At 35.8% G+C, this 13,975-nt stretch overlaps 1 protein-coding gene across 8 annotated transcripts; it reads right to left on the bottom strand.

Annotated features, from left to right (window-relative positions):
- Positions 1 to 1,926: 1,926 nt before the first annotated feature.
- On the bottom strand, positions 1,927 to 12,367 carry pank1b (pantothenate kinase 1b). 8 transcript variants are annotated; one of them, XM_051914594.1, is made up of 7 exons: positions 11,844 to 12,364; positions 9,644 to 9,996; positions 9,170 to 9,423; positions 7,472 to 7,648; positions 7,254 to 7,377; positions 6,717 to 6,842; positions 1,927 to 5,025 (listed from the first exon to the last, which is right to left on the bottom strand). In XM_051914594.1, exons 1-7 carry the CDS (start codon positions 12,103 to 12,105, stop codon positions 4,966 to 4,968), a joined length of 1,356 nt encoding a protein of 451 aa, XP_051770554.1. In that variant the 5' UTR covers positions 12,106 to 12,364; the 3' UTR covers positions 1,927 to 4,965. The 8 variants fall into 8 exon arrangements, 7 of the variants coding, with proteins under 7 accessions (XP_051770554.1, XP_051770559.1, XP_051770555.1 ...); XM_051914599.1 differs by lacking the exon at positions 11,844 to 12,364 and adding an exon at positions 10,938 to 11,182; XR_007932911.1 differs by lacking the exon at positions 1,927 to 5,025 and adding an exon at positions 5,668 to 5,839 and having other exon boundaries at positions 6,086 to 6,842; positions 11,844 to 12,367.
- Between the last annotated feature and the right edge of the window lie 1,608 nt (positions 12,368 to 13,975).

Genomic DNA, 13,975 nt, shown 5'->3' with positions numbered 1-13,975 from the left:
GGGTTCCTTGCCGCTGTTGCCTTTGGCTTGCTTAGTTGGGGACACTTGACATTTGACTTGACATTTGATATTCAACAGTGCTTTGATCTGCCTGCATTGACACTATTCTTTTAAGAGCTGCTGTGCAGCCAAATAATGTACCAGTTATCAATGTAAAGCTGCTTTGACACAATCTACATTGTAAAAAGCGCCATATAAATAAAGGTGACTTGACTTGACTTGATCTGCCCTGATCACCCGCCAGTCTGCTCACCAGCCACCAGCACCTATCCTTCACCTGCACAGAGAAACCAATGTTACCAACCAGCTAAGTCATCATCAAAACATCTACTGCTCATTGACTTACCTGAGTTGCATTCCCGCTCTGCTCTCTCTACCAATCCTGAAAATAAAGACTTTAACTTTCTTACCTTGTTTGTCCTCTTCTGTGTGTGACACCTGCGTTGTTGAAAAATTTCCTTGAACAAAACTGAAAAACATTAACAAGACATTTGTCTCAAAATATAGTCAATAATATCATTAATTCTCATTTGCTACATAAATCTGCAACATTAAATATTAGATTAAATTAGCACAGAATCAACTTTGCGTTGCTGTTCGTGATTGCATCAAGGATCAGCCAAATATTCCATGAGCATCATCAAAAGCGGTCTGCAAAAAAATTGCTGAGCTAATTTTTTGTATCATCTAGTGGTTTAAATAAGAATAAAGTCAAAATGTGCCCTTTCCCCTGGTGTGACTTTAGCCCCATTGTACCGTACCTATTCATTCAGTGTCTACATATTACTTTTGTCACTACCATACATTTGCTTTGCTACTAACCACCCCAATAGTGACAAGTAACTATTTTAAAATGCACATATTGACACATACTGACTAGTAGGAAAAGAAATAGTACTGCATTAAATGACTTAAATTGATATGTGGAATAAGTATTAGTATATAATGGGTAAATACTAGTATTAAATGATTTAACTCTCAGCATTGGTGCCCCCCAGGGATGTGTGCTCTCTCCTGCTCTTTTCAATACACCAATGACTGCACTTCCGCGGTCTCATCTGTTATGATCCTGAAATTTGCTGATGATACCACAATCATTAGACTCAATCATCCAGGATGGCGACGAGTCAGTATACATACAGGAGGTGGACCCCCATGAGACAGTTGAGATGACAGATAACTTTAAAAAAGTATATCCTCCTCTGCCTCCACCCACTATCCAAGGTTGTATTGTGTCCAGCACTGAGTTCCTTGGTACTACCATAAGTGGAGAAGAACACCATTAACATAATCAAGAAAGCTCAGCAAAGGATATACTTTCTCTGCCAGCTAAAGAAGCACAACCTGCCCAAGGACCTACTGTACAAGTTCTACAGGGCCATCATTGATTCCATATCGTGTTCATTAGTCATTATTTGTTCAGCTCTGCCACCCCAGCTGGACAAACACCAACTTCACAGAGTATAGTTAGGATGGCAGAGCGCATCATTGGGACCAATCTGATCTCCCTCAAGGACCTGTACACATCCTGTGTACGTCAGGAAACAAGCTGGGAGTATCGTAAGGGACGATGTGTACTGCTTTCTATGTTTGGTCATTTAATTATGTTTGCAGGATATTGTGTTACTGTCATTTTGTCATGTTCACTGCTCTATGTGCAGTACTTAGGTGTTTTTGCACTTCTACTGTTGTGGTATCTGTAATCATGTTGTTTTAGTTTGTATCATTCAGTCCAGCACTGCTGTGCCTGTATGTAAATGTGCATTGCTGGTTTGTTCTAAACCAGTAACAAATTCCTTTTCTGCTCAGGCATACTTAGCCAATAAAGCTGATTCTGATTCATGTTTGTGAATATCCAAAAAACTGGTGTAAGGGTTGATTTTTGGATGAAATGAAAGAAAATGAATGAAAAGCCATTAGAGTAAACAATTTTCCACAAATAACACATTTATTAGATATTTACAAAATAGTTTATTGACAAATGAAGTTAGCTTTTCACATGATATAACTCAAAACCAATATAAAAATCTCTTAGTGACATGAATTTCAGAGCTAGTATCGTGATCAGTTTCCTTACGAGGCGCAAGTAAATCGGGTTCCTATACGATCAACATCAAATGTTATATCATAAGAAATACACTTAAAATTTGTGTAGTGATTCTGTTTGAGATTCATATATGTGCTGAAACTTACGTTAAAAGAATTTTTAGTATGGAATTATACTCATTCAGATCACATACATCAGACAAGTTTGTCAGGAGATTGAGGTTATTAATGAGGGTTATGAGTATGGAATATTAACATCTAATTATCTAAAATGATACGATTTCTAAAGATAAAATTTAGCTCTAGAAAAAGCTTATTATTCAGCTGTAATGGCAATTCAGCATTTACAATTTAGAACATGCTTACTGAAAACTGGGCATCAAACATGTACAGTTTGGGGCAGACAGAATACACTTATGAAAGGAGAGAAAGGTTTCGTACAATTTAACATATAGCACAAAGAATGAACATGCGTTGACATACGATCTGGTTTACAAGAACAAAACCTGATAAAAAGGCAATTTGACTACCTTAGATGGAGCGATCCATCCAAGTGCAACCCATCCAAGGAAATGTCACCCCTGTTCAGAAATTGCTTACATGCTTTGCATTGACTCAGTTAAAATACAATGTACCGACACATGCATTCAGTCTGCTGTGGCATAGGAAAAAGAAATCCCCCCTCACCCTCCCCTCAAAAGAAATTGAAAACAAATACACTGTTAAGGATTAATGTACACAGTGACATCTGGATTTAGCATTAGCGACAATACAGAGGATACAGGGATAAAGCCTTGTCTCCATCAGTAAAAGGCACCCCTTAATACTTGGAAGTTACTTTTGTGGCTCAGAGAGATGTTGGGGTGCCATTGTGCATAATCCAGACATCCAAAGACAAAATGGCACCCCACTGCATAAGGCAATTCTAAGGACTGAGCAGAGGAAGTAAAGCATGAATCAACAGAGAGAAGGAAAAGACAGAGGCAATGCACTTAATGTGCTGTTACAGATGTTACAAGCAGCTAGAAGACACTTTAATGTCAGCACAAGTCTGTTGTTGAGCTACAGTAGCTGATGAACATGTAGTAGGTTCAGTACACGCACAATAGGTGAATATTTTTGACAGTCAATCCTCCAATAAAAATTGCATTATGGTATTATTCTTAATGTACATTTACTTCCTCAAAGAAGTTTTGGTCTCGCTTGCATTCATGATGATCATCTTAAAACCCTACAAATTACAAGCTCGAAAACTGCTTATTTTATCAGTGCTGTAAAAAATAAAGAATTTAATGTCTTGAGTACATATTTACACTGCTGAAGCCAAATGAGAAAATGCAATTAGTAGAAAAGTAATTGCTGTCATACTGTGGCTCAAGGGAGGGAAAGGCAATACATTTTTCTCTTGGAAGTGCTTATGTTTCTAATCCTACATATTTAGACAGATTATAGTGACTGGAATAACTATTTTGGAATTTATGATTCCAGCTTTAGGAACACATATTTAACATACATCTGGTTCTGAACAATAACCTTCACAGTTCACAGTCAGACCCAGCTGTACAGTATTAATACATAAACAGTTAAAAGGTGTTTAGGCATAAAGTTAGAGATCTTCATGTTGATACGTGAGAAAAAAGGCAAAATATTTTCACCAACAGACAATGTTTAAGCTGAAGATGTTTAAAGGATGAAGGCATTTGCAAGGAGGTTTGACAGAATATATAAGTCTTGGTTAGCATTCTCTAAAGAAACTTGAGACATCACTGCATAATGGTATGAATATGACAAGAGATGGTTTGTGCAAATGTTAAATTAAATAATATATATAAAAAAAAAAAACATTATATACTACAGTGTATATACACAGGGTAAACTGTTAACACATTCAGATCAGAGAAATATTGGCATTAGGGACTTTAAAACCAAATAAAAATCATCACGGTAAGAAAGGTCTTACTGTATGTAGTGAACTATGAAAATTCTCCATCTGATGAAGATACTGTTTTCCAGTCAATATTAACAATTTGGTCCCGACACAATCAGTCTTAGCTCAGGTGCATATGTTCACTGTTTGTTAGACAGACCAGTTAAAAGGAGGTAAAGATATCTTAGAAACTACAGCTACTCATGTCAACAATCTGCTAATCATACAAGGCCCAATGAAGATAAAACAGGTCTACCTGACGATTTTTTGCTAATTCTGTAAGTAATTGAAAAAGTACTGAAATTCATTTGCCATTTGCTGTATTAAAAAGATGTCAGAAATATGAACTTGGACTCACGCTTTAGTGTCCAAAATGATTTTACGCTTAGTAATACAAATTAGCATTTTTAATGTAATACAGATATGATGAATGCTCATATGTGACAAGAACAGGGAGAGCAAAGTCCTGTGCAAATGACTTTTAAGGACTGCTCGTCTATGCGGTCAATGAATGATAAATCTGATTTGCAGTTCGAAGCATGATTTGTTTAGAGGGGAAGGTTGTTTTTATACTGTCCCGTTTATAAATATAATACTCACCTCCAAACCCTTTTCATATGTTTATCACAATTATTTTCATAAAGCTCACAAACAGGGTGTAGAGGGAGTATACAGGCATTATAATTAGTGTCCTAAATCATCTTCCACTCAAAATATCAATAAACGGCAAAGCCAAAGCTGTGCTGGATTTATAGAAGCAGTGATGAGGCATAGTTAACATGAGGTGCAGCTCATCACACACTGAAAGTGCGTTGTTGTTTCCTCTTGGTCACCTGCTTCTGTCACAAGCGTAGAAGGGCTGACGTGTCGATGATTTGAGGGGAAACGGAAACTCGGTCATATTATTAAATGGCTTTTTCTTATTAGAGGATGTGGCATTCCTGAAATCTTACAGCAGCTTCTGGTTTGCAGGTTGGGTTTTCCTCAGTGTCTCAGGAGTCTTCAGTCAGCTTCAGTAGCTCTAGGAAGGCACCAACAGCTCCAAAATATCCCTGCAGTACAGAAGCATTATTATATTTCCATACATGCTCATTTCATATGGTATGATGTGGCATCTGTTAAGGCCTAACGATCAATTGATGGCTGATATTTTAATATACTGTATATAAAGTATGTTCAAACATTTGGGATCAGTAAATTTTTCTTTGGAAAGAAATTAATACTTTTATTCAGCAAGGATACACTGAATTGAACAAAAGTGATAGTAATGTCATTTAAATTGTTACAGAAGATTTCTATTTGAAATCAGTGCTATTCTTTTGATTTTTTTTTTATTCATAAAAGAATCCTGAATAAAGGCATCATGGTTTCCACAAAAATATTAAGCTGCACAACTGTTTTCAACACTGATCATAATAATAAGAAGCATTTCTTAAGCACCAAATCAGCATATTAGAAGTAATTCTGGAGGACCATGTGACACTGAAGACTGGAGTAATGGCTGCTGATTTTGCCACCAACATTTTTTATTGTAGTAACATTTCACAATATTACACTTTTTACTGTACTTTTAATCAAATAGATGCAGCCTTGGTGAACAAAAGAGATTAAAAACATTCTAAACATACATTTGAATGATAGTGTATAAAAAATATAGAATTTAATGATATATTATGAGACGTACACAACATAGCTGAACCTAAATGGTTTATTTTACATAATATCTTCTCAAAGTGCACAATATTTGACAGCAGAAATCAACACAATCCACTGACAGGCGTGTGGGTAGAATTTGGAACTTTTGGACACAAGGGGGAGCTAAAAAGTCCTGTTAATCAGCAAAGCCATCATGCAGTGACAAGCAGACTATTGCAGGGAAGGAAAGACAGGTGAGTTAATATATTCAAATTAAACCTAAATAAACTTGTACAAACAGTACTTACACCTTGTTTGCTTCTAACATTATTTAAACATTTCTCATTTATTGTATACCTATATATATATATATATATCTCTATCTTATGAAGGCTACTCATCTGTTGTTGTTTTTTAATAAATCCTAATGCAACAGGTGCTCATTTACATCTTACTCCCTAATATTTAAATACTTACATTCATCTTCAGTAACAGTTTACCATCTTTTCTGGTCTCATTTCTCCACTTGTACCTTCTATATTGGTACTGAACAGGACTGAAATTCACAATGTGAAAAAACTAGAACGTCTTGTTATATTCTAAGTTATAATTAAGATATAATGAATCTGCCTACATGTCTATTAAAAATGTTAGAGTAAGTTTTGACTCAAAGAGATGTTATAGAAGCAAAGGTTGATTTTGTTTTTGGATGATTTCTGACTTTTGAGGAATATTCACTGAATTTTAATATTTCAATATTTTTGTCCAATCTTTAAAGGCTTCAAATTTTAAATGTGTATGAAAATTAAAAGCCACAAAACTCAAATTTTGATTTTGTGGGGTGTTTAAAAGCACCTAATTTTAATTAATCTTTAATGTCTCCACTATAAATAATCTCACGTGTATTAAACCATTGTTAATTATATGTGTGTGCTTGTTGGCTGATTCCAATAGTTATAAAATGGCAAATACTGGCTTGGCTGATACATTGACTGAACACTATGGAGAATGTTATGGTAAGTCTAAGATGGACAAACATTATTAATGAAACTGATTCTAGCACTGACAGGGAATTAAAAGTGATTTTAAAAAAGGAAAAAAATCTTACTTCATGTTCTAAGAAAAGGGCTTTCAGTTGACTGTTAGACCAGAAGTCCATGGCATAGGCTAGCAGCTTAGTTGATACAGTGTTGATCCGAAGGAAATTCCCAACAAAAACCACTTTATCGATATTCTGAAGAGAATTAAACACAAAAACAGTTAGAATAAACAGTAATACTGTTCAATTTTGAATCTGATAAAGAGAAAGAGGAAATATCCACATTACACATGTTCTTGACATTTACACCAGAGTATTTTAGGAAAAACAAAAAAAAATGTTGTGGCTGTTCAGTGTGCTGTGATAGCCCTGTACAATGCTGCTTGATCTCCATGCCACAAGACAACACTGTAAAGAAGCTCAGAGCACACAGAGTTCAGGCCCATCTTTAGTACCATGGACTTGGTCTTGATACTGTTTGTGTAACTTTTGTATTTTTAAGTAAACAAAATCAATTAATGTGGCTGGAAATATGGATAGAACCTGCTAAAACAGTTCTTAAACATAATAAATAAGCTTTTGAATTAAGAGAAAATGTTTTCAAACCTCGTTCACTGCACACATACGGGCGATGGAGCCAATGTTGTTTGTGATTGTGACAAGAGTGGCCCTGGCCAGGTCCTCTTTACTTATACTATCACGTTTTTCCTTGCTCATCATATGACCAAAACTAACAAATTAAAGAAAAAAAAAAATTACAGATTTTCTTTAAAATCACAAACATGATCATTTTTACATACGAATGCTGGCAAATCTGTCTGTACCTGGATGCAACGGCAGAACCCTGGAGACCAAAGCGTTCATAATCACCACCGTAAATGTCCTTCACTAGTTTGTCCACATTTGTGCTGTCCCCTTTAGTCGCCATCTCTAAGGCCTCCTCAAATGTATCACAGCCGGTCAGCAAGCAACACAGGCCTAGAAACGTACCACCTCCTAAACTGAATCACAACCAAAGAAGCAAATGAATGTCTATTAAAAAAAAAATTACATTGCTTTAGGTAGGTTTATTAGAGATCTTTGTTTTTACAACAAATGACCCCAGTGACTTCCATAGTATTTTTTTCCTTACTCTGGAAGTCAATGAGGTCCATCAACTCTTTGGTTACCCATATTCTTCAAAATATCTTCTTTTTTGTGAAGAAAGAAATTCATACAGGTTTGGAATTACTTGAGGGTGAGTAAATGATGATAGAACTTTCAATTTTGGGTGAACTATCCCTTTAAAGCTGTACTACAGAACTTTAGGCTTTTTATTGCCATCTGTGGTTGAAACATAAAATTGCAAGTTTGTAAGTTGATTTCAGATGTTTTTTTTTTTTTTTGGCATTTGATATGGTGGCCATGAATTAAGAATTTGTTCCCACACTTTATTAATTAATGTCCACGATTTATAAATTCTTTCCTTTGTTTAAGTTACATTGTTAAAACGATTTAAAATGATAGAAAAAAATTAGTACGAAAATTTAAATTCTGTCATAATTTACTTACCCTCATGTTGTTCCAAACCCGTAAGATTTCTGTTCATCGTCGGAACACAAATGAAGATGTTTGTCACTTCAAAAATTTCATAAAAAGATTGTAAATCTAATCCATATGAATCAAGTGGTTTTGTCCACATTTTCTGAAGAGACATGATCTCTTTATATGATGATCAAATTTAGTTTAGGCTTTTATTCACATATCAAGATTCATCAATGCACACAGCAGTTATGGTAAACGGAAGCTCAAGCATGTTTGCTTGACGTGCGAGAACCAGTGGGTTTCATTCTCATGTGTTACGCTGCACATTTGAGCTTCCGCAAGAGGTTTGTTCTCACGTGTCAAGCAAGTACGGTTGAGCTTCTGTTTATTTACGCTGATCAATGTTTATTTGTGAATAAAAGCCTAAATTTAATCTGTTCATATAAAGCGATCAAGTCTCTTCAGAAAATTTGGACTAAATCGCTCAATTAATATGAATTCATTTTATGATCTCTTTATGAACTTTTTGAAACAACAAAGTGGTAGTTGCATGGACTGTCAATGGAAGGACAGAAATCTCTCAGATATCATTTAAAAGATCTTCATTTGTGTTCCGAAGATGAACAAAAGTCTTAGAGGTTTGAAACAACATGAGGGTGAGTAATTGATGATATTTTTTTTTTCATTATGGGTGAACTAACCCTTTAACTAAAATTACAAAAATTAACAAATTAAAATTTGTTACAATTTCTCCATACTATGGCAATGCATTTCTCCGTGAATAAATCTGATGGTTTGAGGTATATCTATGGTTCTGTAATAACATATCTGATAAATGCCATCAGGTCAGAAAGTAAAATTAAGTTAGGAAGTAAAATATTTGCCGCTGTAGTAGCCAAATCAAACGTATGCAAGTCATGTATACAAGCAAGGACAACTGACATAAACCTGAAATGAACAATGCTGAGCTACAAGAAAAAGGTGATGCAGGAATTCACCTTGTGCCCGTGACCCGCTTGTAATCATCCTTGGAGTAGACAGCTAGGATGCTAACCCCCGAGCCAATGTTTACCAGCAACATAGGGAAGGGGTTCTCCAGGCTAAATGGCCTCTTGACACAGTTTTCAGGGTCAGACGGATTTTGAAAAAAATAACACTCGGGATGGCCATTGAACCCGACTGAGTCAACGTACAGCAGACCATGAATAAGACAGTCCAGTTCATCCAGCTTCTGCAGCTCCAAACCAGCAATCTGTAGGAAGAAATAAATACACAATCATAAATGTGAGAGGCGTATCCGATGTTAGCAATTTCTTGTCCTGATAACAGTAAAGGATAAGTGGCAGTAAGATAACCAGTCATTATGTCAACAAAACACTAGCCTGGCACGGATCAACATATTTTCACATTCAACCTTTTGTGAATCTTATAAATCCCATTATTATGTTGCCACTCCTCTGTGGGTAATGTACCGTTCTGAAGTCTTCCTCAAACTTGTATGCGCCCCCACCCGTGGCACACAGCGTGGTGTGCAGGCTGGAGAAGTTCTTGTCTCGGCCCATTTGGATGAAGCGGTGCATGTCTTGAGTGGGGAACCGAATGAAGTGCAGGTTGCCTTTGCGGCCACACATGGTGAGGTTCTTCAACTCCAGGTGAACGTCACGGATACCCGTGTTTCCATAGGCCACGTTGGAGGTCAGGTAGCGGCGGATGCTCTTCAGGCTCTCCACTTCCTCTTGTTCTTCTTCAGCAGTTATGTCCTTGGGCTCAAAGTAAACCAGCTTTACCAGGGTGCCTCCAATATCCATACCAAACCACGGAAAGGCTGAAACAAAAATACAAGTTTTAGAAAGGGAAATTTCACTATTTCTTTCCCCCAACAAGCATGATCTGAATCTTTCTCTGTGGTATCAATTGGTGTGAAATGGGACTCGAAAAAAGTGATGTTGCATTATTGGTAATACTTAAATTATTTTTACAATGTTTTTAGTGTTTAATGTTAATTTTAGTTAATTTTAGTTTAATACGTATATTAATGAATACCATCTGATTGCAAATTACTATGACTGCTTAGGCAGGGGGAAAAGAAGTATCTTGGTCTAATCACACTGTGGCTTGTGATGCCTTTTGTTGCCATGGTAACAGCAGTTTAAAAAAAACTGCCTAGCTATTCAGAGAAACATCCTGTATTTAAAATAAAAGTTACACATCTTACACAATGTGTCTAGCATAAAATAAATCTTAATAAAAACTGTTTAGACTTACCTTACTCATATAATCAGTATTTCTTATATTAACCTTAGTGAATCAGTGAAATCGCTTTGCAGTGTTTCGTTTTGCTGAGAAAGCAGTTTCTTATGTCATCGATTAGTTAAGGCAGTCTGTGTTTAGATCACTGAAGATAATGTAGCTGGCAGACGTACATGTGGGTGAAAGGTGTGTGTACTCCTTGTCTCAGAGAGCAAAGTACTCCAAAGTCACCAAGAACACAGTGACATTACAGAAGTTAGTGCACAAAAAGTGAGGTTACATTAGTTTACAGTAAACATATTTAAAAACAATATTGAATATCAACAACGAATAAGTATATACTTATACTAGTTATAGATACATTACTGTTACTGCAACTACTTGTTTAGTAGGTTTGACAGTACACTTCAAAAATATGAAAAGAAATTGATACTAACATATAATAAAACGGATTTTAATTTTTTTTTTTTTTTTTTTCTTATTTTATTGACTGAATAATATGACGTAAGATCTTACCTGGCTTCTTCACAATTAGTTTCATACTTTCAGGTGAGGTAGGCAGGATTATGCAGCGATCTAATATATGTATATATCATTCAAATGCAGCTGTCAGAAGAATAAACGTGTTCATGTTAGCTTGCAGGTGTGCTATTGCCTTTTTATCTTAATTTTACAACAACTGTAAAGTCTGCCAGCTTATACGGAGCGATTTCCCCACCCCGTTGTGTAATACTTCAATCTCATTGGTTGATCAAGCATGCCCTTCATATCTGGCGTGTTTTGGTCACACCCCCTGATTCTGATCTGGCCAATGAAATAAGCACAGCGAACATCACATTGATTTCACAACACTAAATAACCCGGTCTTTCAAAAACAAATAACTCTCTTAATACAGGCAAGTTTGAAGTGTGCTTAGAGTTTAAGCTATTACTCTTTTAAATAAACCTCTTTTTTTTTTAATTACGAAGAATAGTTGACTAAAACACAAAAAGAAAACAAAAAAAATGGTTCATTACTTCCGGGACTTCATGACACTGAATAGGCTATCTCATCCTTCAAGATATTCATACAAATATGCATAAAAACATAATGCGAAAAATGCTGATGCATCGTTACAAACACTTTAACCAAACAGTGAGAAAATAAAATGAAAATTTTAACGTACAGTGAGATAACCTTTATTTATCTTGACGATACGAAAAATGAATGCGTGAAATAGATTAAAATAAAGAATAAAGAAAATGCACGTTTAATGCCCTGGAATCATTTTTTTTTTTAGTTGCTTAAATTATTTGTATATATTTAATAAACATACCTCAAAATACTTATTTGTAGGCCTATGTTGTGTTAATTGTCATTGTTCAGTTTAAGTTACAATTTAATATAGGCCTATTAATAAAATGCTGAAAAACTCGACTTACGAGGTCTGTTCTTCTTTCCCGAATCCATGCGTCTTCTGAGTCTGCAGCGCTTCGCAGGCGAACCATTGTTGTGTACATCCTGATGAAAATGGTGGAAATTTTCAATACCATTATGGCCACCGCTACTGTCACTAGCAACCAGACCACCTCCGTTAGACGAAATACAGTCCCCGTTACCGGACTGAGGGGTGTGAAATCCGTTCACTAAACCGTTCGTGTAGTGCGTCGTTCCGTTTTGATCGGATGTTTCAGCATTTTCCATTATTTACGTAGCAAATGTAAACGTTCGGAAGACAGATGCGTAACGACTCAACGGTTCGAAGGCGCTTCAAAATGTACAAGTGTTTTTATCAGAATCCTACATAAATGCTGATGTGTTGTAAAGAGATGAAGACAATAGGTAGGTCTTCAACATCTCATTCGAGGTCACTGTCGGTCATTTCTTCTTTACACGCTGTATGGCTGTTTCCGAGTCAAACAGCCGGTATATGCGACGTCACTAAGGAAAATGCCTCCACTCCCTCTGCTGAAACGTCATGTTTCAGAGCCGCCTACTTACATATAGCATTGGCTACTATTTGCTATTAGCCTATGTATGTATCCTACACTGGTATCCTAAGCTGACGAGGCGTTCGCGTAACATAGGCTAAGTAAGTTTAATTAGCTTCATTTTAGACCACCCGGTAAGAAAGTCTTCTTCAAATGTCACTTTTTAGACTGACTGGTGTCTAAAGAGTGTAGAATGTTGCCTTCTTTGAACATAATAGCATGTTCTCCACAATTCCAACATAAGAAAGCAAAACAAGTTTACGGTCAGTAGAAGCATGCAAAACAATTGCATTCAGATTTTTAGGTTCTCTCAACGATTGTCTTAAAACATGTCCATAGTATCACTACTTTATGTCAATTTAATTTTATTAATTCATTACATGCAAAATGCCTAATTCAGGTTATAAATTCATCAAGAAAAACAGCAGACTTCTTGTTCAAAAAAATTAAATAAATTGACCTAGGCTATTTTCATATACCACATAGTTTTAAAGATTGATTAAAATTGATTAAAGTTAATGTAGGCCTATCTTTGTTTCTGAAAGCGCAATCACATTATAAAGCAAATATATTTTAGAAATAGCAAAACTATTAAAAGTTTGTACAGACCTCAACACCTGACATACAAAACGCAAGAACAGTGTAAAAAGATGAGCACTAACTATAATGACAAAACAAAAGTTTTGAAAAATAAATAAATAAAAAAAACAGAAATCCTTTTTTTTTTTTTTTTTTGGTAGGTTAGTTTCACATTTCTTAGTATTTAGCATGTAAATTACACATTTTGCACACCAGCATGAAAAGTAAATCAATAGTGCTTCCGTCTTAAGATTAGAGTGGCATTGCCTCAAGAGAGCGCTATAAGCGTGATAGAAGTAAATTTTTCACAGACACTTTCACAAGCTGTATATTGCAAACACTAACCCTACCACTAAACACAACCCTCATAGAAAACATGCTGCATTTAAAAAAAAAAAAAAAAATTGTATGATTTATAAGCTGTCCTCCCCATAATGTAGGATATATATATATATATATATATTTTTTTTTTTTTTTTTTTTTCTTGCAGAATTGCTCAAGTCAAATTCTGTGGTCTATCCGTGGAATTTAAGTAAGAGCTCTGACATGGCAACTCAAGGACATTCACCTTCCTATTCTTAAGCCATTGCATTGTTCTTTTGGTGGTATGTTTAGGATCATTGTCGGATTGGAAGGTGAATGACCTGCCCATCTTCAGCTGTCTAGCAGAGGGATGCAGGTTTTCCTTAAGAATTTGGATGTACTTGGCAGCATCCATTTCCCCTTAAGTCCTGACAAATCGCCCTGTCCCTGCTGAAGAGAAACACCCCCACAACATAATGCTGTCACCACCATGCTTCACAGAAGGTATGGTGTGTTTTGGGTGGTGTGCTGCTGTCTTTGCTTTTCGCCAAACATAGCACTGAAAGAAAGAAGCCTTTCCTGAAAAAGTGCCACACTCAGTCTCGTTTGCACTATGCAAAACCAAAAGGTGCTATGCCAAAATTGACCTTTTTTGGACTGAACTCCAAAGCACTATTATTTGGCAAAAGCAAACCCAGCTC

This window comes from Ctenopharyngodon idella, chromosome 12, assembly GCF_019924925.1.
Source record: "Ctenopharyngodon idella isolate HZGC_01 chromosome 12, HZGC01, whole genome shotgun sequence".
Lineage (NCBI taxonomy): Eukaryota > Metazoa > Chordata > Actinopteri > Cypriniformes > Xenocyprididae > Ctenopharyngodon > Ctenopharyngodon idella.
This window is presented reverse-complemented; position numbering and strand designations above follow the sequence as displayed.